The 27,399-nt window shown below is 50.1% G+C and overlaps 1 protein-coding gene across 2 annotated transcripts in view; it reads left to right on the forward strand.

Moving 5' to 3' along the window:
• The window catches only part of MPPED2 (metallophosphoesterase domain containing 2), a 162,118-nt gene extending 134,930 nt beyond the window's left edge, over nt 1–27,188 (forward strand). Inside the window, exons 4-7 of one of the 2 annotated variants that reach the window (XR_015552644.1) lie at nt 20,001–20,116; nt 23,209–23,322; nt 25,850–26,324; nt 26,441–27,188. Coding sequence is in view for 1 of the 2 variants with exons in the window: in XM_004418552.3 (XP_004418609.1) it covers nt 20,001–20,116; nt 23,209–23,322; nt 25,850–25,968 (349 nt within the window). In the remaining variant the exon portion in view is untranslated. Of the gene's footprint in view, nt 1–20,000; nt 20,117–23,208; nt 23,323–25,849 lie in introns of both variants that reach the window. The other variant, XM_004418552.3, reaches the window with a different exon arrangement.
• The last annotated feature ends 211 nt before the right edge of the window (nt 27,189–27,399 follow it).

Here is a 27,399-nt window from a genome sequence, read left to right on the forward strand (position 1 = left end):
CCCACAACTGTTGAGTGTCTTCCCTCTGTGTATCTAACCTCGGGCACAGGCTGCAGGGGGACGGGACCAGCAGAAGGTGCTGTCTCTGCCCCTTGGGGGCTTCCCATCTGGATGCGGAGCCAGGGCTGCAGGGTGACGGCTCACAGAGGATGGGGCGCAGGTCTTTCAGGTCAGGCTGTCGTGCTCTGAGGTCTGGAGTTGGAGCAGGTGTCTGTGGGTTAAAAAACACCTAGTCGGGCTGGCCCCGTGGCTTAGCGGTTAAGCGCGTGCGCTCCGCTGCTGGCGGCCCGGGTTCAGATCCCGGCGTGCACCGGCGCACCGCTTCTCCGACCATGCTGAGGCCAAGTCCCACTTACAGCAACTAGAAGGATGTGCAACTATGACATACAACTATCTACTGGGGCTTTGGGGAGAAAAAAGAAGGACGATTGGCAATAGATGTTAGCTCAGAGCCAGTCTTCCTCAGCAAAAAAGAGGAGGATTGGCATGGATGTTAGCTCAGGGCTGATCTTCCTCACAAAAAAACAAAACAAAACAAAACAAAACACCTAGTCTCCCGCCCTCTGGCCCCACCTGTTTCTACTGGATGCACAGCACGTGGTTTCCTAAGTGTCTCATCCCTCCATCTTGTCAGGAGAAAGAGCGTGAGCTCTGAAGTCAGGTGGCTCTGCGTCCAGATCCCAGCTCAGCTGCTTGACTGTGACCCTTAGGTCTTAGCCGCCTTCTTCGTGGGTGACTTGAGACTGTAATACCCACCTTGCAGGCCTCTAGCAGGGATTACAGAGAGGACAAACATGGACGCCTCATAGGTGTTCAATAAGTGGAAGCTGTTGTAATTACCATCCACCTAGCGTTCACTGCACACACATTCACACTGCCTACTTCTTCTCAAGTCTGTCTCCTTCCAGACCATGACCTCCTTGAGAATCAGAGCCGTTCTTGGTCGTCTCTGACACATGGCAGGGCTCAACATATTTTATTTGTTTAACAAACACCTAACACTTAATGTGTGTCAGGCACCATTCCGTGTTTTACATGTTTTAAGCTTCATGATAATCCCTTGAAGTAGAAAAACTGTTATTCCAGTTATACAGATAGGGAAACTGAGGCACAGGGGAGTTTGCCTGATGAGTGTGGGCACAAGGATTCAAGCCCAGTTGTCTGGATCCAGAGTCCATGCTCTTCCCCATCATGGCTGCTATCAGGTAGACTGGGTGGCCGAGCCCACCAGCTCTGTTTCCAAGATTCCTGCTCCATGGGCCCCAGAGGGTCACTTTGTGAACAAGTCAGAGGATTCTCCCATGAGGCCAGATTCCCTCTGTCTGCCTCGTGCGCTGCTCTTGATCTCTTGATGCTGAGGTGGCAAGTCAAGATGGAGCTGAGCCCCAGGCCTGAATTTCAACGCAGGATCTTAGAGGTGGTTGAATGAAGAGGGAAGGTTGCTCCTAGGTCAGCTGGTAGGGGAAGGCTGGAGACTAGATTCGGGCTAGAATTCACATAAGTCTTGATCCAGAAGAGCCCCAGATCATGTAACTACGCGTGGATAACAAGGCAGGTTCTATTCCCTGCAGTGAAGGGACTTAGTCAGAAACACGCCAGCAGGCCCTTCCAAGCCCGCTCACCGTTCCAGGGTTGGAATTTGCTGAAGAAAAGAGAAACTTTCAGGTGTCACTTAAGAGAAAGCGGCAAAAAAGGGAATCCATCTCCCAGTCCTTGTTTGAGCTTCCGTCTCATCTAAGTGAGGAGTTGATCATTTGCAAAGGTGTGTGATCAGTTTGATAGTCACAGAAAAGCTTGCATGAGCAGAGAAAGGACCACACCAAAGCAAACAAGAGGTGGTAAAAAGAAAATCCCCTCTAGTTGTGGGCGGGTGGGGCTGCGTTTGGGCCCTGGTTTTTACTGCATCCCAGCTCTGCCAGCACAGCATCTCCGAGGTAGGCCTGCTGATGACAATACCTATTAAAGTTAATTTCCTCATAGAGGCCACTTAATCTAATTGTTGTTTCAGTTTATCTCACTGCTAGTTTCCTTCAGCTTAAATAGAGGGAGCTCTCTGCACCCCCACGGCCAGCCCGGGCGGTCGCAGAGAGGAGATGTCCATCGTGGCCTTGACCATCCAGGGATGACCGTCATGGCCACACTCTCAAGGCTGGAGGTGACGTCTTCATTTACTGCTGGAACCTAGATGTTGCCTGATTTGGAAAATATAGTGCTCACCTTAAAAGTCTAAAGGTACGTTGACTTGTGAAGTGAGAAATCTCTTTCTGTTACTCAGCAGAGGCCCAAATCCACACAGATCTTAACAGAAAGATGTGAGCCCACCGGGGTCCAGAGTGACTCCAGGATTCCCAAGCCATACATCCTCGTTTGTTGTCGGAAGAACTAATACAGACACAGACTGAAGGATCAGAGCAGGAGAGCAAAATTTCCCGGTAACCATGGCAAACGTGGGGTTTATGATGCGCCGGGCCCTGCTGGAGGTGTTTCACACACGGGAACCTGTGAGGCAGGTGTGGTCGTCTCTGCATTTCTGCAGACGAGGGAGCGGATGCACAGAGAGGTGAAGTGCGTTGACCACCAGGATTTGAACCAGCGAAGTCTGCCGGGGAGCCAGCTCTCACCAGAACGCCCGTGCTTCTCAGACTCTGGTCCCAGGGCCCACCCACCAGCAGTACCAGGGACTTTGTTAGAAAATGCACATTCTCAGGCCCCCTGGACCTGCTGAGCTGTGGGATGGGCCCTGCAGGTGATCTGATGCTCTCCAAAGTCTGAGAACAATGCTCTGTCCCAGCATGTGACCTCACAGTCCATAAATACTTGTCAAGTGTCTAATAAGGGGCAGGCGTTGGAGATTCAGCGAAGACAGTGCCACCCCTCCAGGAGCGTACGGCTTGGAGAGTGAGACAGACATGAAGAAACGCCGTGATTCGTACACAGACCCCACGCTGTCGTCTCAGGTCAGCAGATGGCGTCGTCAGTTAGTGGGAAACGTGCTCACCTCGGCCGCTGCCGCTGATGGCGGAGGAAGGGACAGCCATCAGAGGAGTCGGGGACTTACCTCAGGTGACACGGCTGCGATCATTCCACGGCAGGCAGAAGGCCCGGCCTCTTGGTGCCTTACCACCATGTCTTTCTGCTGTGCGACGCTGGGCATGCGTTCCAAGCTCCTCTGTTCTGTGTCTTGTTGGGAAAACCGTGAGGTTTGTAGACAGCTGAGCCGAGACCAGGCCCCCACCCCGCACTTGCAGGCTCATCCCACGTGGGTGAACGTGGGATGTGACGGTCGTGGGTGGAGGCAGAGTGGAAATGCACCCCTGGCTACCTCTGGCTCATGGAACCTGGAGACTGCAGTCCAGGGAAGAGAGGAATGTGGGCGGTCAGCCTTCATCGGCCGGCCAGCTGTCACTGCCCTCGCAGAGCTTCCTGTTCATCTTCGTGAAGGTTTCAGGACGTACATTCCCTGTCTTTCTCCCTGTGGTACACTTAGCCGGAATCCTCAGAAGCAGCACTAAGTTTGCGTGTAATGTCAGGTATTCTTCCAAATGCAGAGCCACTGTCACTGAATGTCACTGCACTGCTGGTTCCAAGTTTTCTGTTTTAGGGAGAGCCAGCAAAAATCTGACTCCTAGAAATTTCCAGTTGTTGAAAAAGTCTAAACCACTTTTGATTCTGTTCACTAAAAAGCTTTGAGAAGCAGGTAAGGGATTGGCTAGGGGCTCTGCCATTTCATGCAGGAGACGGTGCATCATCAGACAGAGCGAGGTGACTGGAGGAGAGCAGGGACACAAATTCTGGTTCCCTCACCCTCTAAAACACCAGCACCAACCAGGAAGGAAGCGGAAATGTGTTCTTTGCAGAATTGATAGCTCAGAAAGCCTTCCAACAAGAGCCCCTGGGAACTGAAGCTCTGCTGACTGCCTGACTCGTGGGGTGACAGGCGCTGCTGGCCCCACGGGAACCTGGGCAGCAGACCTGAAGGAGAAATGGAAATGCTGAAGCTGTGGGCCCTGGAGGCACGCAGTCTGGGTCCCCACTTTGACAGTCCAGTGTAGTGACCCTAGTCCAGCGACTGAAACCCTGTAGCCCTCGCTCACTGATCACCTGTAAACGGAGAAACAACAGTTCCATCTCGCAGGGTGGTTGGGAGGCTGAAGGGGCCAGTGTATGGAAAGCGCCTGCAGGTGACTGTGTAATTGTCCTGGTCGTGGTGGAGAAACAAGGACCAGGTCGAATTCTGATACTCACTGAGAGCTTCCCACGGGCCAGGCCCCGACCTAAGCATTTCACAGGCTTAAGTTTATTTACTCATCACTGTTACTACTGGAGGTAGATTGTGTAATCTCCATACACTCTGACAACAGGAAGACTTAAAAAGTGTTGTTTTTAAGCAGAACCAGAAATATACCTGGGCTTGTAATATGAAAATCATGATTTCAGTTTTAAGAATCTCAGCATCTTTAAGGAAAACTGTTGTTCCAGAAAGATAAATCAGGATGATCTGTGGATTTGGGTGTTCCCAGCATAGAACCATGCCCCCGGGGACGGGCACACACCTGTTTGAGAAGTACAGCCCTGCCTTCCGTTGTTGCCTCTCCTCTCTGTTCAGGGTCCTGTAGCTGAGCTGGCGATGATAAAGGGGGAAGGCCAGGCAGGGAAAAGCCCCGTGACCTTGTCTCTCCCCTTCCCCTGCAGTGGAGCTGGGGGCCCCAGAGGAATCTCCATCTGCTCCCTCCCACCCCTGCCAACTCCAGGCCCCCGTTTTCCTCTTCAGCTCTCCATCAGCACAGCACCACTGTGAAAGGCAGGATAATGGCCCCCCAAAGAAGTCCACATCATAATCCTACATCGAAACCTGTGGCTGTTACCTTACGTAGCAAAATCAGTTTTGCAGATGTGATTGTATTGAGGACCTTGAGATGGGGAGATTATCCTGGATTATCTCCGAGGGCCCATCTTAATCACAGGGGTCCTTAGAAGAGAGGCAGGAGGTCGAGGTGAGAGAAGACGTGACGACAGGAGCAGAGGTCAGATGATGAAGGGCCAGCAGCCAAGGAATGTGGCGGCCCCGGAAGCTGGAAAAGGCAAAGAAGTGGACTCCCCCTAGAGTTTCCAGAAGGACCCAGCCCTGCCAGTACCTTGATTTCAGTCGCGAGACGGATTTTGGACTTCTGACTTCCAGAACTGCGAGAGAATAAATCTACGATGTTTGAAGCCACTGCGTCTTCGGTAATCTGTTACCGCAGCAAGAGGAGACCGATACACCGGCGTGGAGTCAGCTGGTCCCTAGTGTGGTGGAATCTTTCCTCAGTCTTCGGTGAATAAAGACTCCTTGTTAGACCGCGTCTTTCTCCGTTGCAGAAGAGGGAGACTTATAACCCTGGGAAATGTCCAGATGCAGCTTCTGAAGACTCGGGGGCTGGGATGTGAGAGTGGGACTAACATGAGGAAAGAAGGGGCCTGGGGGGCCTGGGCCTGCCTACTGGACAGCGTTTCCTCAAGGACTTGAAAGGGGCCGGCCCTCCTGGGTTTATTTTGCATGGTAGGTAAACACGGGTCTCGGTGTGACTTTGGAAATCGCTCACCTCTCTCTGCCTTGGTTTCCACATCCATAAAACAAGGTTAATCTCAGCCTCCAGCTCAGAGGGATGCTGTGGGCATTAAATGATTTCATGTGTGGAAAGTGCTCAGAACATTCCTGCCACATTGTGAGCTGTTAACAGGCCTTAGAGAGAGAAGGGGGCAGGGTGCAACCATCCACATGTGTGGAGCCTGTTCAGCTGTATCAGGTGAAACGTGCTTCTCTTCTGCAGGCTGCTCAGAGCCTGGGCTGTGCTAGTGCTCACTGACACCCCGACCTGGAGGGAGACGCAATAGCATCTCTCAGACTCATTGAACTGTAGAGCCCACTGTGATCAGAGCAATCCCAGCAGATGGATGGTGGACACAGGGTGGGCATACTGCCCTGCAGAGTCACACCGGGAAGCCTCGGTTCACCCCTGTCCACCTCGCAGTCTCTGCCCCTGGCCCCAGAGCCACCGCTGAACCAGAGATTAGGGGCTCCGTCCCACCAAGGCAAGGAGCGATGGGTACCCAGCATCCAGAGCTGAAAAGCAGGCCTTTTTCCAAGTTCATGTTGTTCTGGGCAGTGTGGAGCTCTGGCGCTGTCCTTGTCACTGTATGTTAGTTATCACATGACTCCGCGTGGCTCCTGGGACTTGCCTGGGAACCTGGCATTGATTCCACACCACCACACTTGACAGCTTCCAACCAGGAACAGCTTGGAACAGTCAGTTCACGATTTGGGGACCAATGAGCTCAGCTTCAAAGAAGTACTGTTAATTTGTGAGCAAACAGCCTAGCACTTCTGCACAGACATGGTGGTTGCCCTGCTCAGAGGCTGCAGTTCTCCAGGAGGAGTTGTGTGAGCACTGTGTAGGAGGGAAGGAGATCATTCAGCTCATCCCGGGGCATATGTTTAAAAAAAACAAAACAAAACACTATAGTGTCAACAAAACCCACTGTAGTGTCATCACTTTACGTAGCACACCGTGTATAAACAGAAGAAAGATTTCTTCTATCTAATTTCTGGGGGATTTCGTTTCAAGAAATCAGGCCTGGCTCACGTAAAGATACCATTCAGAATAGAAATATAACACATTTAGTTGAGCTCAGGCTGTTTTGTTTTGTTTTGAAAGCTACAAGGAAGTAAACTATAACCCTCTTTATTTTTAGCAGACACCTCTAAAAAACCTTGAACAGTGTTCTATTTATAAAACAAAGAGTCTGTTTTCACACAAACTTGCTTAGTCTCTTATTAGAGAAAGAGCAGGACCGAGTATCAGAAAAATGAAATGTTTCTTTTTCAAAATTTCTTGAATTCATCAGCAATTCTTTAAGAAACAACAAAACAATTAACCTGGTTATATTTTTGACTGATGGGAGGTCACCTGGAGATTGATAAATTGTGCTTGATATTCTGACCGAGTAGATTGGAACCGAATGAGTAACATGCTGGGGGGAGGGAAATGTGAAAGGAGAGTACCGTCTGGCTTTCATAGAGTTGTGCCGCTGAGTGAGAGACAGCAGACCGAAATACTTCTCCGGTTAAATTATTTCACCATCATGTTCTATAGAACATTTATAATTTCATCACATTTATAATTTCATCATTCTTCAAGGCAATAAAAAAGGAAGATGAAAGCTTGGTTGAGTAAATTCATGGGCTGTAAAAGATCTAGAAATGGAGGGAGGTGAACCAGTGCATCTTAGAAGGTAGTGCTGGGAGCAGGTGGGTCCCACCCTCGGCTTTGTCTTCCTGGTCAGTTATATCATGCTGTTTCTCTAATTTTTACAATCTTAATAATAAATTCAACATTTATTTAATGCTTATTAAGTGCAAAGAACCCCGCTAAGAACTGTACATAGATTATTTAATTTTCTCAACAGTGTTTCAATGAAGTAGACACTATAATTATCCCCATTTTACAGATGGGTAAGCTGAGACTGAGAGGTGCAGCGGGGATGTTAGCGCTGGTCTGGACACAGGTCTGACCCCAGAGCCAGGCTGTTAAAACTACCCGGTTCCTCTCTGAGCCAACAGTGCGCACCTGCTCAGAGCCAGAGGCTCACTGCCCTCGGGTCACATGCTGATCTCCACTCTCCCTTTTTATGGTAGAATTCCAAGAAAGCTTGGGAATCCGAGGAAAAACCCACACGACTCCTGACCCCTTGACCAAAAGAATAACTTGCTTGTTTTTTTTCACATTTTCCTCAGTCATTGCTCATCCCAGGAAAGCCTAGGCGTGGCCTCCTTCAGGTGCCATCTCACTTGGTAGATATTTCCATTTGCACACACAGTTGTTTGTTTACCCAGCTGTCTCCCCGTTTCCTTTCATTTCCAGTTCAGTCTGCCTTTAGTGCCGAGTCTGGTGCGTAGCAGTCACTCAGTAAGTGTGATGAGTAGGTGAGAGAACGTGCCTCCATTCAGATTGTGCATAGATTCCCTGCACTGTGAGCTGACTTTTTCAAGCAATATTATGTCTTAAGACTTTTCTGTGTTGCTACCTAGTCTTCATAATTAGTGCTTGCAAAATATACATTTTATCGGACATTCCAATAATGGTGATTTTCTTAACCATTCTTATTTTTATGCAGAGTTTAGGATATACTTGTTCCCAATACCTTGCTCTTATAAATAACACTGGAGTGAACAACTCTGTGCATAGCATTTTTGCTTACTTTTGGATTATTTCATTAGGATAGAATCCCTAAACAGGGATTTCTGAATCATGGTGGGAACATTTGTGTACCTGGGACAGTGTTGTCCATATAAATATAACCTGAACTGCATGTGTAATTTTAAATATGCCTCATTAAAAAATGAAAAAAGGTAAAATTCATTTTAACAATATATTTTATTTAACCCAATATCTCCGGAATATTATCATTTAAACGTGTAATCAATGTAAAAGTTAAGATATTTTTACATTCTTTTTTTGTATAAAGTATCCAAAATCCAGTGTGCGTTCCAGGTTTGTGGTGCACCTCGATTCAGACCAGCCACCGTTCAGGTGCTCAGGAGCTCATGGTGATACCGTAGTTGGTGGCACAGGCCTATGGGACACGTATTCCAGGGTTTTTAAGTCGCCTTTGTTTTTTAAAAACTGGAACCTTCATCTGTCCTGAGCCCTCCACCTCCCCTCTCACCCATCACCTGGACTCCTCCGTGGGCGTTCATTCCAGATGCTCCCGCTTTTTCCGTTAGGATCTTTTCTTGACGTCTGTTATGTATCAGGCACTGTGCTAGGTCTTGGGGACCCCACTATAAATAGGACGTGGCTCACTGTCGGCTGGGGAAACAGACATTCTCGTGACACAGGTGTGACTCAAATGCTTGCTGGAATGAGGTGGGAAATAAGCAAAAACACAAACAGGCCAGTGATGGTGCAGAGTTTGGGAAAGTCCACAAGTGACGATTAGACAGAGTGCTCAGGGGATGGGGAAGGCTTCTTGGGGAAAATGTGGGCTGAGCCTCAGTGCAGTTTTAATGGGCAGAGATACGAGAGAACAGTTCTGCCTGCGATGGTCTCCTTACCCCAACCAGATGGCAGGTGGGAGGGTCTCGCCTTGCGTTTAGAGCTCCCTGGAGCGCCTGCTGCGGCCTTGCAGGGAAAGGTGCTCCATCATGTTTGCGGAGCCCGATTAATAATATAGGGTTGGCTGGCCTGCAGGGAGGCGACACCAGGTCTGTGCCCACTCTCACCTCTGCATGGAACGGGCAGCTTAAGTTTTCCCTCCATCCTCGGATTGTGTGCACTGCCGGTTTGAAGTCATGGTTTTCTCACTTTACGAAATCGATCTGGGCTGAAACTAGTCGTGTACAGCCAAAATGGTGGATGAATGGAGGCCAACACTTTAACTTTCATCTGACCTGCTTGTCACTTATTCCAGTTCCTCCGAGCTTATCAAACAGCACCAGCAGGCCGGTGACTTGGGAACGAGAAGACGCTTTCCTTTGGTTACCACTCGCTCAGAAGGGCCTTTGTTTGACAGCCTTTCGAGGTTCACAGGCCTTGCCTTCCCCACCGCACCGCCAAGGAAGCAGACAAGCAGTTAGGTTACTCGCTCCAGGTTACACAGCACCTGAGTTGGAGCAGCCGGGTCTCCTGGCTCCAGGTCGGGCCTTCCCGTTGTCCGGAGCTGGTCCACCTGGATCTGAAGACCATCACTCGTTGCTTTGAGATGGATCCACTCAATTCTTTGGTGTCTACGTTCTAGATCTGAGAAATGGAGGGAAGTACGCTTTGTGGGGATGTGAAGAAGATACGTTAGGGAGCAAAAACCAAAGAGTTGGTGATTGAGTATTTATAGTGATATTAATAACATCCATAATGACGATGACAAGAGTAACGTCTAATTCTTAATAAATTCCTAATCTAAGTCAGACACTCTGCTGAACGCCTTACATACATTCTCACATTCAGTCCTCACAGCAGACCTGTGTGCTCGGTGGTGTTATCTCCGCTTTATAGTCGAGAAAACTGAGATCAGACGATGGGCTTGCCCAAGGTCCCAGAGCAGTCGGAATTTGCACCCAGATCTGTCGAACTTTTAACCCTGCGTACGTAATCACTGGACTGCAAATTTAGGTTCATGCCACCTCAGCTGTGGGTGACCTTGGGCAAGTTACTAAAATTCCTGTTTCTGTACTCCATTTTCTCTAAACTTAATACCTGCCTGCTTCTTGGGGTACCGTGAACTAATAAATGTGAGAGCGATTTGTAATAAGTACAGTCCTCTGCAGCTATATAACATTATCTACATTTAAACTGAAATTCCTCAGTGAAGTGACAGCTGAACCACCATCAACACGCTGTGCCCGGCACAGAGCAGCTGCCTCAGTAAACGTGTCTGGGATATATAGTGAATATTGAGTTACTCGAAGGAATAAAAGACTTCTACTGCTGCCAAAGACGCCTTTCCATCCCCAGAATGGTGGTGGGAGAGGAGAGGAAGCAGACAAGCCCTACGTCAACTTCCTGAGCAGAAGTCCCCCAAAGCCACCAGGCTCTTCACCCCCTGGAGGAAGCTGCTCTGCAGGCAGAGTAGCGTCTAAGCGGATAATGAGTCCTCCACATCTCCATCCACCCTCAGCTTGCATTTCGCTGTATGGAGATTTTTATGCTAAATAACTTTTTCTTTCCAAATAATACATAGTCAGTATAGAAAAAGTAGAAAGTAATAGACAAAAAGAAAGAAGGAAAAACATCACCCCTGCTCCTTCCCCCCACCCCCAAGATACCCATTCAGCATGTTGGTCTGTTTCTTTTTTCTAAGCATGTTGTATATGAGTTCATACTGATCTGCAGACTAATACTCTGCTTTCCACTGACCACCGAGGAATACACATTTCCTCATGAAGCCGCAGACTCTTCGTGAACGCGCATTCCCCACGCAGCTGACGAGTGCGGCAGCGTCTGCTCTGTGCCGGGCGCAGCACAGGGTGGTGAGCCGGGTGAAGGCGTCGAGCTCCCAGCCTCCCTCGATGTGTTTCAGAGCTCACAGTGCTCTCTTGTCCACTCACCACTTCCTCTCTTTGGGTCGATTTTTTGGGTGGCAGCGTTCTTCCCAGCCCCGTTCTCCCGGCTCTATCCCCCTGGTGCCCTAGAATATGGAATAGTATAAAAGGAAACCGACGTGAGCAACATAAGTGTGCAACCACACACACTCACACGGACACATTCCACAGTAAACGTAATGAAACGTTGCGTTAGCCTCTGTTTGGGGGCAGAGGTCTCCTCAGTCCATCCCTACCTGTTAACGTCAATTCCTGAGAGTTCACTATATAACAAAACAAACTCTAGCTGATCCTGAGGCCACCTTCCCTCTTTTTCTTACCCTTTTGGGAAATCTGTGTTAGAAAGACGCTGTCTAGCTGCTGAGTCTCTGTGAGGTGTCTTCGGGCAGGCGAGGGGACGAGGGCGGTACAGCTGCTCTGTGGAGGCCCCTCAGGACTTGGCAGCCTTCCCGCCTGCTCCCCATCCTGTCCGTCCTGTGCCTGGAGCCAGCCAGGCATTGACACACACCGCCCTCTCAGGCTCCGTCTCTGGTAGGTTGTGGTTTTGTGTTTCGTGGGCCTGTTTTCAGCTGCAGAGCCCTATTAAGGAGTGTGCAGGAGGAAATGGAAGGACACCACCCCCTGAAAGTCCTGACAGAAACGTCCAGGTCACCTCCTGGCCTGAGGGCCAGGCTTCACCTGGAATTGCTGGATTAATTCTCAGATCATGCTGATGTTCCCCAAGTTCCTGAGACATTAGGCTACTTAGAAATGGAGGCCAGGGGCCAGCCCAGTGGCGTGGTGATTAAGTTCGTGCATTCTGCTTCGGTGACCCAGCGTTCACCTGTTCGGATCGTGGGTGTGGACCTACTCACTGCTCATGAGGCCTTGCTGTGGCAGCATCCCACATGCAAAATAGAGGAAGATGGGCACAGGTGTTAGCTCAGCGAAATCTTCCTTAAGAGAAAAATATATATATATTTTACCACAATAAAAAATACTGCCAAAGAAAAAAAGAGGAATGCTGCTTTTCTTCTCTACTTCTCTCCATCCACCGAGCCTTCTGTTTCTTCGTGCCTGGACGAGGGTGCTGTGATGTCCCTCTCTGAGGCGTTCCCCCTGCTGGGGTTTGATATCAATACAGACCCCATCAGGGGCTGCTCTGTTCGGGGCCCGTCCTCTGGTCAGGGCACCCTGCTACCGTGTCCGCTGATTTCCTGGGCCATAGAACAAAGGGCCACTTCGGGAAGCACCAGGGCCTGTCCCAAATGCACTTCACCTGCCCACCACAGCAGAAGTCCTGCCACGGCCATTCCTCTGCCCATCAAGCTCTCTGCTTGGTGGACGGGTATCATCCCCCTGGCAGCCCGATGGGACGGGAACGGAGTGAAAGTCTTCCTCTTCCTGCCGTGAACTTGTTGATGAGATAAAGGCAGGTAAGCTTGGGAGAGCCGCGAAGACACTGTTATTTTTAATAATTCAGGGCACACCAAGTTCAAAAACAGGTCACAGTGATTTTTTTCCCTCGGTTCGTAAAGCAAACTCTGCTTACACCATTCCCTTTCCAGCAGGGGAAAGGAAAATGGGTGAGAGAGGCTTCGTTCTGACACTTGTTCCTAATTAGTTACAAAAAGGGCCACGGCTGGCAAGTATGTAAAGATGGCATGGCCTACTGCCCTGGTTTACGGCCCTGTTCATGGCTCATGGGCCTCAGGTCACCACCTCAGTGTGATCTGTACCTATCCAGTCCACGGCACCCAGACCACGTTATTCACCCAGGCCTGCCGTTTATCAGAACAGTATCTCTTTATCAGAACAGTGTCTCTTCTCATCCCGAGGACGTGGTCATGAAAGACCAAGTCCCGAAGTCACAGTGAAGAGAGGGCCTGGACAGCTGTGCAGAGCAGCCGGCAGGCCGTCATAGGCAGCTGGGCCGAGTCCGGGCGGGCAGGCTCCCGAGCAGCTGCATGGGGAGAACCTCGCCCTGAAGTTGAGCTGTTCCTCCTTCTCCTCACGAGGTCAGTTGGTCTGTGTGTCACTTTGCTGCATGAGGTGTGAGGTTCCCTGTGGCTAATGCAAGGCGTCTTTTTAATTGCATGCAAGAGTAACTTCCAGGCTGCCGGGTGGAGTGACTTGGTGGGAGAAGGCTGGCTTCCTAAACAAACTCCAGAGCTAAGAGGAGGAGAGGAGGCGAGGAGGGGAGCACCAGGTGTCTGCCTTTGAACTGGGTGTTGAGGATGACACAGCTGGTGCAGGGAAGCTGCAGCTCTGACTGACAGAAGCCCTGCAGTCAGGAGGGCTGAGCTGTCAGGGGGCTGGAGACCAGGAGGCAGCGTGACAGCTTCATGGCACGGGAACGCCGGGGGGAAATTAGCTCCTCCTGGGCCTGGTGTGATGCGGGTGGAGGGGGCCGATGGTGTCTCAGAGGAAGGGTACACTTCCGATGAGCCACCATTTAGAAAAGACACCGCCTGTGGAAAGTGCCCCTGGTTTCTGAGTTTTGCATAATGGAAGTGCCCTCGGCAGTGATGGCATTAATTAGTAGCTTGCCAATCCCTCCAGTGAACCTCTCTGAGCCCTGTATTATTACTATTCCAAGGACCCAGAGTAACCCCCTCCCTCGAACTTCCCCCATGTAAGATCCCGTCAGAGTCTAGCCACCCCTACTAGCCGGCTCAGCAGCCCTGACCAACCGTGAGGCCCTGTACTTCCTCCTTCCACGCCTCCTCTGTCTAGGTGAGAGGAGCCAGCGAGCGCCTTCCTGAAAAACTTCCACTCAGAAGTGAGCGGAGGAAGTCCCTTTTAGTAAGTAATCAGCTGAGGAAGTCAGGCTCCATCCAGCCGTCTAGTGATGCCGCCTGGTCACTGGGGACTTTTCCAGAGTCTGGAGCAGGAGGGTCTGTGATCTGGCGAGCCCTAGCTTGGGGGGTTCTGGAGAGAGGAAGTAACACAGGCAGCTCACGTGGTGGGGAGCTCAGGTGTGTATACATGTGTGTATACCTGCCCGTATGTTGCTACTATATAGCAATTAAAAGCTGCACATTAACACTTTGTGCCAGTACTCTGCCAAAAGTTTTACATACATGATCTCACCGTACCCACACTGGCAGATATTGTTTCTGTTTGAAAGATGAGGAGACTGAGGCTCCGAGATGCTAGTAAGTAGCAGACCTGGGAGTTGAACATGGGTCTGTTTGACTCCATGATCCATGCTCGTACCCACTGCCTCCAGAAGAGCGGCCAGCTTCACAGAGCCCCAGGTCCTCACAGCTCTGAGTGGCCCGGCCAACGGCCCGGCTCTGCGCCCTTGCCCCGTCCCCTTCGCAGCTTCCGTTCAGGATCCCAGTGGAGCCCGCCCCGGCTTCCGAGCCTTGCTCTTTGCAGGAGGCGCCCAGGAGCCTATCAGTGAGAATCCCGAGGCTTCCTGATGCAGCCTGCCGGGGCCCCGTCTGGCCATGGAGAATTTGTGGACACCGACCAGCACCAGGCTGTGGACCTGAGGAGCCGTCACAACAGAACAAGTACCAACTTCCCTGTTCAAATCCTGCCTTCCCGGGGCGCGCCCGGCCCCCACTGCGTCGGCAGGGGACAACAGCCGTCACCTGTCCAGACCTGGGGTGTACCATCCGGCAGCTCCCTTCTGCCCGCTCCGCAGCGTGTGACCTGCAAACACAGGTGACCTTCGCGGTGACTCTGTCCCACCCTGCGTCCGCAGAGAAGACCTGTCTGCACGACTTTGTTTGGAACGTGCTCTGCCTGTGTTAACTCCCGAGCGCCTGCCCCTGGACCTTCAGCCCAGAGAGGCCGGGGCCTCTATTTCTGAGATCAAGGGGAGGCGCCTTGAAAGCAGCCCCAGCTTCCATCCATCTGAGGCTTCAGGCAGCTGAAGGGCCCCCTCCTGCAGGGTCTCTCATCCCTCCTCGGCGGGGTCACGGCTCCGACCGGCCCACTGTGTGTGATAGGGTGCTGTGTGGAACGGTTTCTGACAAGTTGGTTCCCATGTGGTGTCTCTTGGTCACAGCTAATTATTAAGTCCTTGGCCGAGGCAGCAGACATTGTTCCCCTGGATTCCGCCCTCCCGCCTCCCCTCGCCCCCATGGCTACAGAACAAAACCCATTGTGGGCTCTGGAGGCTGGCTCTGCACGGACTTCCAGGCAACCCCTGATGGGCTCACTGCTGGGGTTTCGTGTTTCGGCTGAAACTCAACTGGATATAGCATTATTCACTGATGCTGATGCGTTCGGTCTCTGCTCTTTGGGGTTACTTCCCCCACACTGGGCCGGGTCCCTTATAGGCAATTGAGGTAAATTCACCGAGAGCAGTTCACAGCTTTTACTCAGCACATGACTAGTCTGCACAGAATTATAGAATGTTAGGATTTCCAGATACAGAGAGATCATCAAGGGCCGGGTTTTGCCAGCTGTGCTCAGAGGTGTGGGTCAGAAGGCAGGAGCGGCTGAGGGAGTGAGCAGGGTCGGAGCGCCTCCGCCCAGTGCCCCCGCAGGAGCGCTCCTGTGTGCTCCTACTCTGGGTGCGGAGCTTCGTCGTAAGATTTCTGTAACCCAGAAGCAATCCTGGAATCAGTGATCGAGTCCACCCACTCACGCATTTCTCAGATGAGGGACCTGGCCCACCGAGGGTCCTTGTCTATCTAAGGTCTATATGAGTTAGTGAATTGATGCCACCATGAGAATTAGCACACGGGTCTCCCACTTCTCTGTGACCCATTTATTGCGCCGTGCTGGGATAGTTCTGAAACCCACCACTGAGCTGCCTTTCTCATTGCCTGGCCACTGTCTAGTGGAAAAGGCCTTATCTGGAGGAGCCAGAGGAGCGGAAAGCCCTCACAACACTGTCGAGGTCACACTGCATCTTTCCCAAGGGCCAGCTGGATCACACACGCCATGGCACCCTCTGGAGGTGTGCGGTGCACAGCCTAAGAGACCTCGCGGGGCAGCCCGGTTTTCAGCTAGTGTATGTGAGAGCCAGAATCAGAACTGGGCCAGGAGGTTTTAGTTCAGCAAAGAGAGAGCACAGTCTCTGGAGCCAGCAGATCTGGGTTCAAATCCTGGTTCTGCCACTTCCCAGTCCTGGGAACGTGAACAAGGGAGTTGACAGCACTGATCTTCAGGCCTTTTATCTAAAATCAGAGCTGATGACGTCTAACGCAAGGATTGGCAAGAGGAATTAAATGTAATAGTCCCTGTAAAACCCTGTGTAAAGCATATCAAGGGCTTGTCAAACATCCCTTTCCTACAACTCAACCCCTCTGTCTCTCATACACGTCCAGGTTTGAGTCAAAATAAAACGCCAAACGTTTTTAAAGTTTACCCATAACTTGGAAACTTCTGGATTTTGTCACAAGCTTAACGTTAACCAAATGAAATTTGTGGTGTCTGTAGACCACAAGCCTGTCTGAATCTTTCACAGAGCTCTTATAAAACTGAGTGTTTCCTGGGGGAACAGGGCTGTGGGTTCCCAGAGAAAATTCTGAGGGAAAACTGGGAAGACTCTGGAAGAATTCAGTCCTGTTCCTTTGACTTGGAAGCCCTGGGATGTCCTGGGGGTTCAGAGGCCGACGGCCGCAGACACTCTGGCAGTGCAGTCAGACCCCTCATTGTCCCGCTCCTTGGGTGTACTTGGGACACTGTCAAACCCTCCTTTCTTCGCCGTTCAAGCAGGAACCATAGGCCCAGAAGCTTGTTTTCAAAATCTAGGAAAACAGATGTTTTTGCTTATTTTTCTCTCTCATGCTGTGATGCTCACTGAGTTTTCATGGGGTTCTGAACTTGCCAATTTTTTTTTTCTTTTTACTTTTAAGACAAGTCTTGGAAAAGAGTCATTGTAAGATGAGGGGGACAGTTGGGCATCCCAGACTGGGAAGGCTCTATTTTAGACTGTAATGAAAATATCTAAGAACCTGAAGGCGGGGAGTCCTGGAGGGCAAGAGGGCAGGTTGGACGTATGAGCTCTGCGTGGGTCTGCTGGGCCTTCTCCCTGGGCCTGCGACGCTGGCGCCTCCCCGGCAGGCTGGGTACGAAGCCAGCCGTGTGGCCGTGGACGGGCCGTGTTGATTGAACGTGTGCCTGTACCAGGCGAGGCCCAGGCCACTCACAGGCCAGGAATGTTACAGCCAGCGCAGACATCTCAGGTACGAGTCAGCGTTCCGTTGCTGCTGTAGCAAATCACCACAAATTTAGCAGCTTAAAACAACACGTATTTCTCACCTTATGTGTGCTGCTCAGAAGTCTGACTTGGCTCTCACGAGGCTGCGCTCCTGTCCGGCCGCTCAGTGGGAGACTCGTTCTCCTTCCTCGCCTTGTCCAGCTGCTGGAGGCTGCCCACACTCCTTGGCTCGTGCTCCTTCTCCTTCGCTTTCAAAGCCAGCAAGAGCAGGTCGAGTCCTTCTCACACTGCCTCAGGGCCATCTCCTCTTCTGCCCCTCCTCCCCCTCTAGGGACCCACGTGATCTGGGGCCCACCCAGATGATCCAGGGTAACCTCCTTATCTCAAGGTCAGCTGATGAGCTCCTGAACTCCATCTGCATCTTACTTCCCCTTTGCCGTGTAAGGCGATGTAGGTTCCAGGGATTGGGACACAGGCGTCTTTGGGGGAGGGAGGGACACGTCATTGCCTACCATAAGTACGTAGGTCATTTTTACACTAAATACGATAATTATATATATTAGGACTCTAACAAACGTGCTAATAAAAAGAAAAGGATTTTATTGGCTTACATACTTGGAAGAGGAAGTGTGACTGGCTTCAGGCAGAGCTGGATCCAGGTGTCCAACAGGGTCATCAGGGCACTCCGTTTCTCAGCTCCGCTCTCTTTGTGCTGGTTTGGTTCCCAGGCCCGGGCTATCTGCATGGTGGCTAGGACAGCTCCCAGGCACTTGTAGGCTTACATAGTTCTCAAGACTCAGGATCCCAGAGAGGAACATGACCTCTTTTTAGGTAGCACCAGCAAACTCCTGAGCATGACTCTCTTCGGCCCAGCTTGGGTCGCATGTACATCTCTAGGCGGGTCAGTGTTCAGGGAGATCCTAGTGCAGGGACGAGTCAGCCCTTGCAGAGCCCGTGCACCGAGTGGGGGTGGGAAAGGGTCTCCAGAGGGAATTCAGATGTCGTTACCAGGAGAAGGGGGAGGAGCCGGGCAGACAGAAACCACAGGGGTCCACTCTACCCTCTTGTTGCTGGATTTCAGAACCTCACAGCTGATGCGCTATTCCCGTTCAGAGATCATTTGGCTTCAAACAACATGACGCTTGGACTTGAAAGAGATCAGAAGAGGCTCAGCCAGGGCAAGTCGGAAGTTGATTCAGGAAGTGTATCTCTAAGAAGAGGAATGCTGGCGGTCGAGAGCATGGGTCTGCTTGGGTTTATATCCAGTCTGTTGGGTGTGTTTACCTGGCCTCCCTGTGCCTGTTTGCTCCGCTGTAAAATGGGGTTGGGAGTGGTACCCACCTCGTGAGTTTGTCATGTGAGTACAAACAGAGTGTGAGAACGGTGCCTTGACAAAGAGTGCACACTCACTAATTAACCACTTTAATACTTATTCCTGTCACTAAGGAAGCCCCCTGAGGACGGCTCAGGGACTTGGAAAGTGGTTAGGAACCAATCAGTACTTCCTTTTTTCTCTTTTTGTGGCTGGGGTCACACAGTCTCTTATCTCTGGAACTTTCTCTCTCAGCCACCTCAGTGAGATCTGAGGTTCCCACGTGTAAGGTGGATTTTCACATGGTTTTCAGTGGGCAGCCTCTCACCTCTGGCCTTGACTTGTGTCCACCCCCAAATGGATGCGGGGTCAGTGTACCTGAGGTCAGAGTGTTGAGAGCATCTGGCAGTCTGGCCCGTGACCGGCTGTGAGTCAGAGTGCACTCCACTTGATGGGCTGTGGCCATCAGGTTACCTGGTGCCCAGGTTACCTCTTTCAGTGGCACGGAAAGGGCAGCTTCCATTGAAGGCAGCGTTGACCACCTTGGCTTTGATGTGTCTGCCCTAGCAAATCGGAATTTTCCTACAGAACAAGAGAGAGTCAGTCTCAAAAAATAATGGTTGTGTCTAGATGTTTGGGAACAGGACGGCACTGGGCACTGCTTTGTTCTGATATGATTTCGCCCGTAGTATTTGTAGAGAAAAATTGATCCTTCTCCCATTATTATCAATGGTAGAGACATTTTCGGCTCCAATTAGAAATGCTTGTTGGGTGGACAAAGACCCCATTCATTGTACACGTAGCATCGATCTCGGAAACCCACTCCGGGAGCAGAGGCTCCTGTGAAGGTGGGATGCTCACATTTGCTGTCAGCAGAGTGGACTCCAGAGTGACCAGGGGTGCCCCCAGAATCGTCCCCTTGGTGACAAGAGGAAAGCTCGCATTTGCTTTTGCTCCCTGTGTCCCTCCGCACCTCTCAGCCCCCGTGTTTTTCCAGTGTTCTCCGTCCAGGGGGCTCCAAAGCATCTCCACGTGCAGGGGCTTCTGCCTGCAGAGCTCTTGTCCATCTCTCCGAGGACTCGCATAGGAGTCTCTAGTGAGGTAGTTCCGCAGTGATGGGGAGGAGGAGGGCCGGCTAGTGCAATTCTTAGCCCTGAGACCCTGCAGCAGGGTGGAAGTGGTCTGGATCTGGGCCGGCATCTTAGGAAGCGCTGAGATTTGGGGGAAGACAAGGCATTGTTCAGATTTTGACAGAGCTCTGCTGGGAAGGTCTCCACTGTACAGGCTCTCGTGCCCCTTTCTAGTGGAACAATTCTCGGGCTCCGCGCTTGCTTTCAAATGTGGTGATTTTGAAGCAGTCAACAAAAAAGCCTCCTGCTGCCAGGGCCAACATCAGAAAGGGAAGAGAGAGGGCTGCAAACCGTGGGGGATGTGCGGGAGAGAGACAGCGCAGAGTGGAAACGCGGCTCTGCGGGCCTGATACGTGTGCCTTGTCTCCCCCAAAGGACCCCGTGGTTTAATGGATGGGGCTTCAACCTCCCCAGAGGCCAGTCGCTGCTGGACAAGTGGAACCTCATCCCCGAGGGCGTCGACATCCTCATGACACACGGACCTCCGCTGGGTGAGTGGAGCACGGCTGCCCTTTCGTTGTCCGAGAGGCCGTTTTTCCCAAGCATAATGAATTAATGAGTAATGCTTCAGGGACATAATCATTTTCCTCCCCAAAAAAAGCAAATACAGAAAGGAAAGTCAATGTCTTTAAAGAAACCGGTACGATAATTAAACTCAGCGGTTCTGCTGGGCTTATAGGTGTTCTTGAAATTAAATATTTTGATTTAGTCGAGTCAGGGAGAATCAGATGAGTGTGGAGCACCACAGTCCTTTGAGCTCGATGATTTATTTTAAGAACTGTGTGCACTTTGGAGTGAGGGCGGTGGGGGTGGAATGGGAGGCAGGCACGGACCTCGCAGTCCCGGGGCCGCAGTCCCGGGGCTTCTGAATGGCAATGAGATGAGGGTAACTTTTGTTCAAAGGAGCTCATTTTCCTTTTCTATATAAAAGTGGGACGTGGGAGATCTTTAAAGTTTAACATTTGAGCTGATTATATGAGAAAAAATCCTTTTCCTTTTTCTCTAAAGTATTAGGTAAGGATTCTGTTGAAAGTTAGAGACACTCATCCCACAGACCAACTAGCCTGCGTGCAGGGTTACAGTTACCCAGGCGACAGGTCAGAGGTGACTGTCTGACTTACGTAATTATCTCCTGATTACCCGGGAGCTTGCTGTCTGTCTGGCTTGGCCACAGGACGTTTCTCAGCAGGACTACCACCTGGATCCCCATCCCCGGGGCGTCTCTCAGGCCGGGTCCCTTCCTGTCCAGCGCAGGTCTGCTCAGGAAACTCAGACGCTTCACTCTTAGTAGGAGAGCTTTCTTGTTTTTTTTATTGTGGTGAAAAACACACAGCCCGAAATCTACTCTTCACAAATTTTGAATGTACAGCACTAGCACAGTGTGCTTGATCATCTTGGTTTGGAGAGAGGGGGAAACAGTACAAAAATAAATGATTTTCATGATTTTTTTCCTAGTTTGGAGTTGTTATCCATGTCACTTCCCTCCTCTGTCAGCCTCAAAAATACAAAATCTGGCTTGCATCCCTAATACGAATTTAATCTCTGTAGATATTTTCCCTCCAAGCCATGTAGTGCTGCTTTCCGTCCCTACGAGGGACGTGCTCTGTGCACATAGAGACGGGGCGGGGGGGGGGGGCCGGGGCTGGGCCGCAGTGGCACGTTTTAATGACGGGGGAGGCAGAAGAAGGGAGCCAGTTCTGTTGCAGACACGGAAATTGTACGCATTTGCACAAGTCAGCTCTTCCTGACTTTCTCAACACTTCAGAGTCACCGTCCCCAGCTTTTTTCCCAACTCCATCCCACCCCATCCCATGTTTCAGAAGATTATATTTATCAGCAACCTTTATCAGGTCATAGTTAGTTAATTTCCCTATTTCCCAATCATAGAGACTAACTGAATCATGAATTGCTAGCTGAATATTCCGAGCAGCATGAGTCACCCAGTGGGGCCCTGCGGACCGCATCCCGGCCAGCTTGGTCCTCCCTGCGCAGCTTCCCGGATGCAGGCGTGATCCCCCTTCGGCTGTTTACTGTGGGACTTGGACATCCTCAGCACAGAAACATTTACGTGACTCAAGTGTTGTTTGGATATAACTTTGAATGGAACAATTGATTCACAGACTAATCAAGTCATTAATTTTGGTACAGAAGCAAGTGGCAGTAATAGGAAGTCTGAATTCCAGCTCCAAAGAAATCAGACATCCCAGGAACTCTTCATAGGGAGGCTGCTATCCCCCCCCCGCCCCTCCGTTGTAGTCAAGACGGGTAACCCCGGGTGGCTGTGCGTAGAGCAGAGTCAGGTCCATGTCAAGGAGTTCCAAATAGGTCAGGCCGAGTGTTCCTGAGGTGGAGGTGAACCCTAGTCTGTGCAGGTGTTAGGTTCTTGTGATAGTGCTGGACTCGGGGGTTGGGGGTGATTCTCTCCTGCTGGGAAGGGAAGCCATCGCACGTGGGACTTGACTGTGATGGTGTGAGCAGGATGCTTTCTTAGGTGATTGTATATGAAATATTCCTCCTTCCAGAAAAACACGTTCATGCAGGAATATGCCAATCACTGTGGGCTAAGGATTTTTTCCTCTAATTAACAAGGTTTGGAAACCCCTGGTTGGATTTTATGGGCCCTCACTTTCGTCTGATGTTCTCCAGACTCTGGCCCCTTCCCACACCCTAGCTAACGTGTCTCTACAGAGATGCTGAATCTTCACGTATACAGTGTCGCCAAACAGAGTGGAAGAAGCTTGTCCGTCCCTTTCTGCCCGGTCATTTCTAAATAGTAGGATCACCTCGTGGAGCCGTGGAACAATTTCCCACAGATGACGGTTTAGCCTTTCATCTCACTGCCTCTTTCTACCCCATCCTGGGAGGCGTGTGGATTCCATTTCAGACCGTAATCATCCAGATAGCTGACTTTTGCTGTAATTGATGTCAGTTTTTATAGATTTTCTGCATTAAGCGTAGAACTAAGTGGCTTTTACTTTAAAGGCAGTCAATTAGTCCTAGCTTGCTGGGTGCCACTACCAGGTCACGTTGTTGCCCACTGCTAGCGAGGAGCCTGGAGCAGGAACCTGGCGTTACCCGCTGTGGTCATCAGGAACCATCGAGGGTTAAGGGTTGATGGATCTCAGGAGAGCGAGGGGTCTTGTGGCCGGCTCACAGGCAGCCCCTCCCAGCCCTTCTTCTTTGAACCACCTTGGAAGTAAACTGCTATAAGATAGATATAATAAAAAAATAGAAAGTAACTGAATTGAGAGAGAAAGAGATATTATGGGACTGCTGGGAATAAATGTCATTGGGCTCATGAAGAAGGTTTGAAACCCATGGCTGAATAAATCACATGCCTTACAGAAAAAAAAATGTTAATTAACAGGAAGAAAAAAAATGGAAACCAAAAAAAATTTCAAGAACCTAAAGAAGACAAAGTGACAGGTGAAAAGTTCCTTAAAAGCCATTGTGAGCCTTAATGGCGAGGCTAGGACTGCAGATAATGTAATAAACCTGGTGTGAGTTATGGCTTCCTGAAAGCCCAGATGACTCCTTACCTGAAGAACGAGAATTAAGAGTATTGATTGTATTTTGCCTGTAGGTTTTCGAGACTGGGTTCCAAAGGAGCTTCAGCGGGTGGGCTGCGTGGAGCTGTTGAACACCGTCCAGAGGCGCGTCCGGCCCAAGCTCCACGTGTTTGGGGGAATCCACGAAGGTAAGACCAGACGCAGGGCGCTCACAGCTTGTGTCCCTATCCGTGGGCCACGCCACAGGGGCCCTGGCCATGCTGGGAACAACGGGCGGGGGTTCAAGCTGCTTTTACCAGTGGAACCCTCTTGCAGGATGAATGGCAGGAGAAACACTTGCGTGTGGAGCTGATGCGTGTTTTCTAGGGAGCAGAGTGAGGGCAGGAAGCAGATCTGGCCCACCCTGCAGGAAACCCGCACTCCCCGGGAGCCTCTGGAACCTCAGAGCTCTGAGGAGGAGCCTTGATAACCACCCCTGGAGCAGCCGGAGGTAAAAAGGGCCGATTTCCTCTTGAGGAGAGTCAGAAGAGACGGCCCGGAGTGTAGACCAGAGGACTTCCGTGGCATCCTCCCACCTGTAAGCACTTTCGTGTGGAACACACACAAAGCCCCAGGAAGACAGGGCACTCGCTAGAAAATAACTTTGGACACGAATGAAAGACAGAGAAGAGAAATGGCAGGAACCTGCACATTTGCAGGTAGATGGTTCCTTGCTAACCTCAGAAAACCATTTCGTCTTCTCAGAAACCAGGGGCGCTATGAGCCCGGGCTGAGGATAACAGTCACGAACCCCCCTCGGCGAGAACCGGTCCAACGCCCTGTTCCGCCTTTCAGGGCGAGCTGGAGTCAAGTGCACAGGACCTGGGAGCCTCGCAGGAACCTTCGGGGTGCTGGGTTTTGTCTGTCCTTCCCTTCTCAGACCAGGGGTAGCAGGGCCTTTGCGCAGACTCCGAGCCATCTTCCAGCAGGCCACAGTCTCGGGCTACCGGCCTCGCCCATTATGCAGGCTTGTGTGTGGTGGGCGTGGTGGCTCCTGCTTACACTGCCCTCTGGAGTTACTCTTGACAAATCTGCAGGTGAGCTGTTTAGGGCCCTGTGCCTGAGGAAGCAAAAAACAAAATTTGCTTTTCAAAGCCCACAAATCTGGTGGCGTCCTGCTCAGGCATGGAATAAACAGCATACTGAAAACCATCCCACTAAAGCCAGGGAAAGTTCAGCTGGCTCCCGGTGCAGGCACCAGCTGAGTGGATGGAGCAGGGGTGCAGCGCCCCGAGAGAGGGTGTCATCCTGCCCTGACTTTGAGCTGCACCCCCTGAAAAGGACGGCACTTCTCTACGGCATGACACAGGTTTTGGGGGATGGGAGCTCATGTCTACACAGCATTTCTGGGGCCAGGTCTCAGGCTGGAATTCCTACAGCATGCCTGTGAGTTCATATTTCCTTTTTTTTTTTTAAATCATTAATTAGCTGTAAACTAGCCAGACGATTGGGGAATTCCACTGAAGTCCCAAAATAATAAACTTGCTTAAAAGGGAGGAGATCATATTCAAATAAACTTGTCTCGCTTTTATTCACTTAAGACAGCTGAAGAGGGCAGAGAGAGGGCAAATACCAGCCTCTTGATGGAGAGAGATAACAAGACTTTATGACCCCAGAACTAAACAGTGCACATTTTAAATGCCTCTTTTCTTTTCTTAAGAGATTTTTCCATTGACTCTCATTAAGCTCTCCACAGGCTTACTGAGAGAAATTTTAGCAAATGGAAAAAAACTAACCCTTATCAGTTATTTCTGTATGTCCTGGTGATTTTATTTTTTCACAGACATATATTTCTATGCCATAAGAGCCTGATAACAACATAGAATTACAGACTTAATTGCAGAGGCTATAAGGCAAATATATAAGATGTCCAGGGAGATGTGCAAATTTGCAAACATGCTAAAAATTTCAACGAATTAAAAATTGTAAAAGGAAGGTACGTACCAGAGACCCAGAGAAACTTTCTTATCTTTCTTCCAATAGGTCACAAGGGATTTATACTGCATGTGTGCTGTGGTTTTCTTGGTCCAGTGTCCAGGCAAGCTTAGGAAGCAGGGTCTTCTGGTGATGTTTCTCCACATCGCTTGGATGTGTGATTACTTGACTCTTTTGAATGAAATAGGCTCAGCATCAAAGCCACACGATTCAATAAGATCAACTCCCTCATTGTTAACTCTCACGGAGGCAGTTTAGAGATTATGTCACAGCTCAGAAGCTGCGTGTGCCCACTCCCGCCTCCCAGGGCCGTGCTCTCCCTCCTCCCCTGTCCCGGGGCCCATGTGCAGCCGTGTGCCTTGGAGGAGTTCCTTATGTTCCTCACCCTCTTCCCTAGAACTCGACAGTTAATACGGGGCTTTGAAATGAAAATCATATTTAAAAAAGGGAAAAAAATTCTTTATATTCTCACTAGTAAAGAAATCACAGCCTTTCCCCGACAAATCTAGTATTTAAATAAGGAAAAAAGAGGCACTTTTCTTTGAAGGAGAGGATTCTCCCTTTAAAGAAAATAGAATAAAATTGGGAGGCAGCTTCTGAAAGCTGTTGTATGTGGGAGGCTCCTCTGCGTTTCATCCCTCTGCCCACTGGCAGGGACGTTGGGTTTCCCGGCCTGACGGCCCTGCGCTGAGTCACACCACTGGTGTGCGTTACAGTAAGCGTGGCGCTGTCTCTCCGCAGGTTACGGCATCATGACCGACGGGTACACCACGTACATCAACGCCTCCACGTGCACAGTCAGCTTCCAGCCGACCAACCCTCCAATTATATTTGACCTCCCGACCCCGCAGGGCTCCTGAAGCTGCCCCGTGCTGACTGGAATGTGAGGGAAGGTCTACAAACTGCCGTTTTTCTAATTACAAACTTACATCCTCGTACTCGGTTATTTCCAAATCCTGTGAGTGCTTTTTGTAAATTGCTGGAACACAAATGATGCTAGAGGTCGTGCTGCCTCTTTGTTTTTTTTCTAAATGGGGCGTCCATTGGAAATCAAAGGAGCGTTGTGAATTTGTAAAATGACTTCTGTTTTCTCAAAGGCCACGCCGTTGTACATTGTTAGTGTTCCCCAAAGGACAGCCGAGCTTTCTTTTTAAAAGGTGATAAGAGTCTAATTTTAAAGTGCTTTAAGCTGGAAGGAAAAGAAAAGAAGAAACAGGTAGGCAGTGTTTTAAAAACCACCCAGATTTGCACAGCTGTTTGAGAGTATTGTTTGAACTATTTTGTGTTTTGATGTTTTGTTGTTGTTTTCTTGGTAATGCTTCTTCTTTGCAGACGTGGCCCGGATTCATAGCAATCTTTTCAACAAAAGTAGAGGTGGACGAGCCGTCTCCGCACTCTCTGTGAAGAACTCTGTGCCAAGGGAGGAAACGGCCCTCGTTGAAAGGATGCTTAGCTAGTGAGATCCACGCTGTGGTTAGCCTCATTGTTTGTTTGTATCTTTTAAATTATTTTAGCTTTAAAAATATGGAAATGGAATCTCTCAAGAGCAGGTATTTCATGCAGTAAAAAAATGAGCGTGCAGACTCCTTTTCAATAGGGGTTTATATATATAAATATTTTTTGTGTGTTATGACTGAGGAGTTTGGTATTGCCGAGGACAGTACAACTGTAAAGGGACGCTGTGAGCGGGGCATCGGAGGTCCCGAGGAGCTGACGTTTTCTCAGAACTCAAGGTCTTAAAGAGCTTGAGTCAAATCTAGGTACATTACAGGCGTGTATAGACGTAAATGGATGCAATGGAAGCAAACTAAAATAAGGCTTAGTTGTCCTTTATATTTAAATACCCCGAATTGTCTTCTTACCCCCCCGTTTTGCACTGTGTGTTGATGCAATCTTCGCTAGCACAAAATATTGTCGCTAATAGTCATTTCTGTTCTCCCGTTGTAAATGCTGTTGAGCTTAATTCTATTTTATGTTATCTTGCTAATGAAATTTAGGAAAGCAGTTGTTTCTTTAAATTTATTGTGATATTCTATATCTAGCGGCCTTTATATGCAAATAAAATTGCAAGATTTTTAAATCTGTGCTGTTTGGAGGGTGGTTGGTGGGAGGCTGGTGGCTTAGTCCTGAGGAGGGGGGATTTATTCATATGCAACATCAGTGCACCCTTTCAGAAGAATTAGAATAAGTGACTTTTTTTCCTAATTTTCAATCAGTTTTTGTCCCCCACCCCTCAGGGGCCAGCAGGTAGATCTGTAAGGCATTCAGTGTGCCCTTCCCTTCCATCATGC

The sequence above is a fragment of the Ceratotherium simum genome, chromosome 7 (genome assembly GCF_057802395.1).
Source record: "Ceratotherium simum simum isolate JZ-2026a chromosome 7, ASM5780239v1, whole genome shotgun sequence".
In the NCBI taxonomy this organism is placed as follows: domain Eukaryota; kingdom Metazoa; phylum Chordata; class Mammalia; order Perissodactyla; family Rhinocerotidae; genus Ceratotherium; species Ceratotherium simum.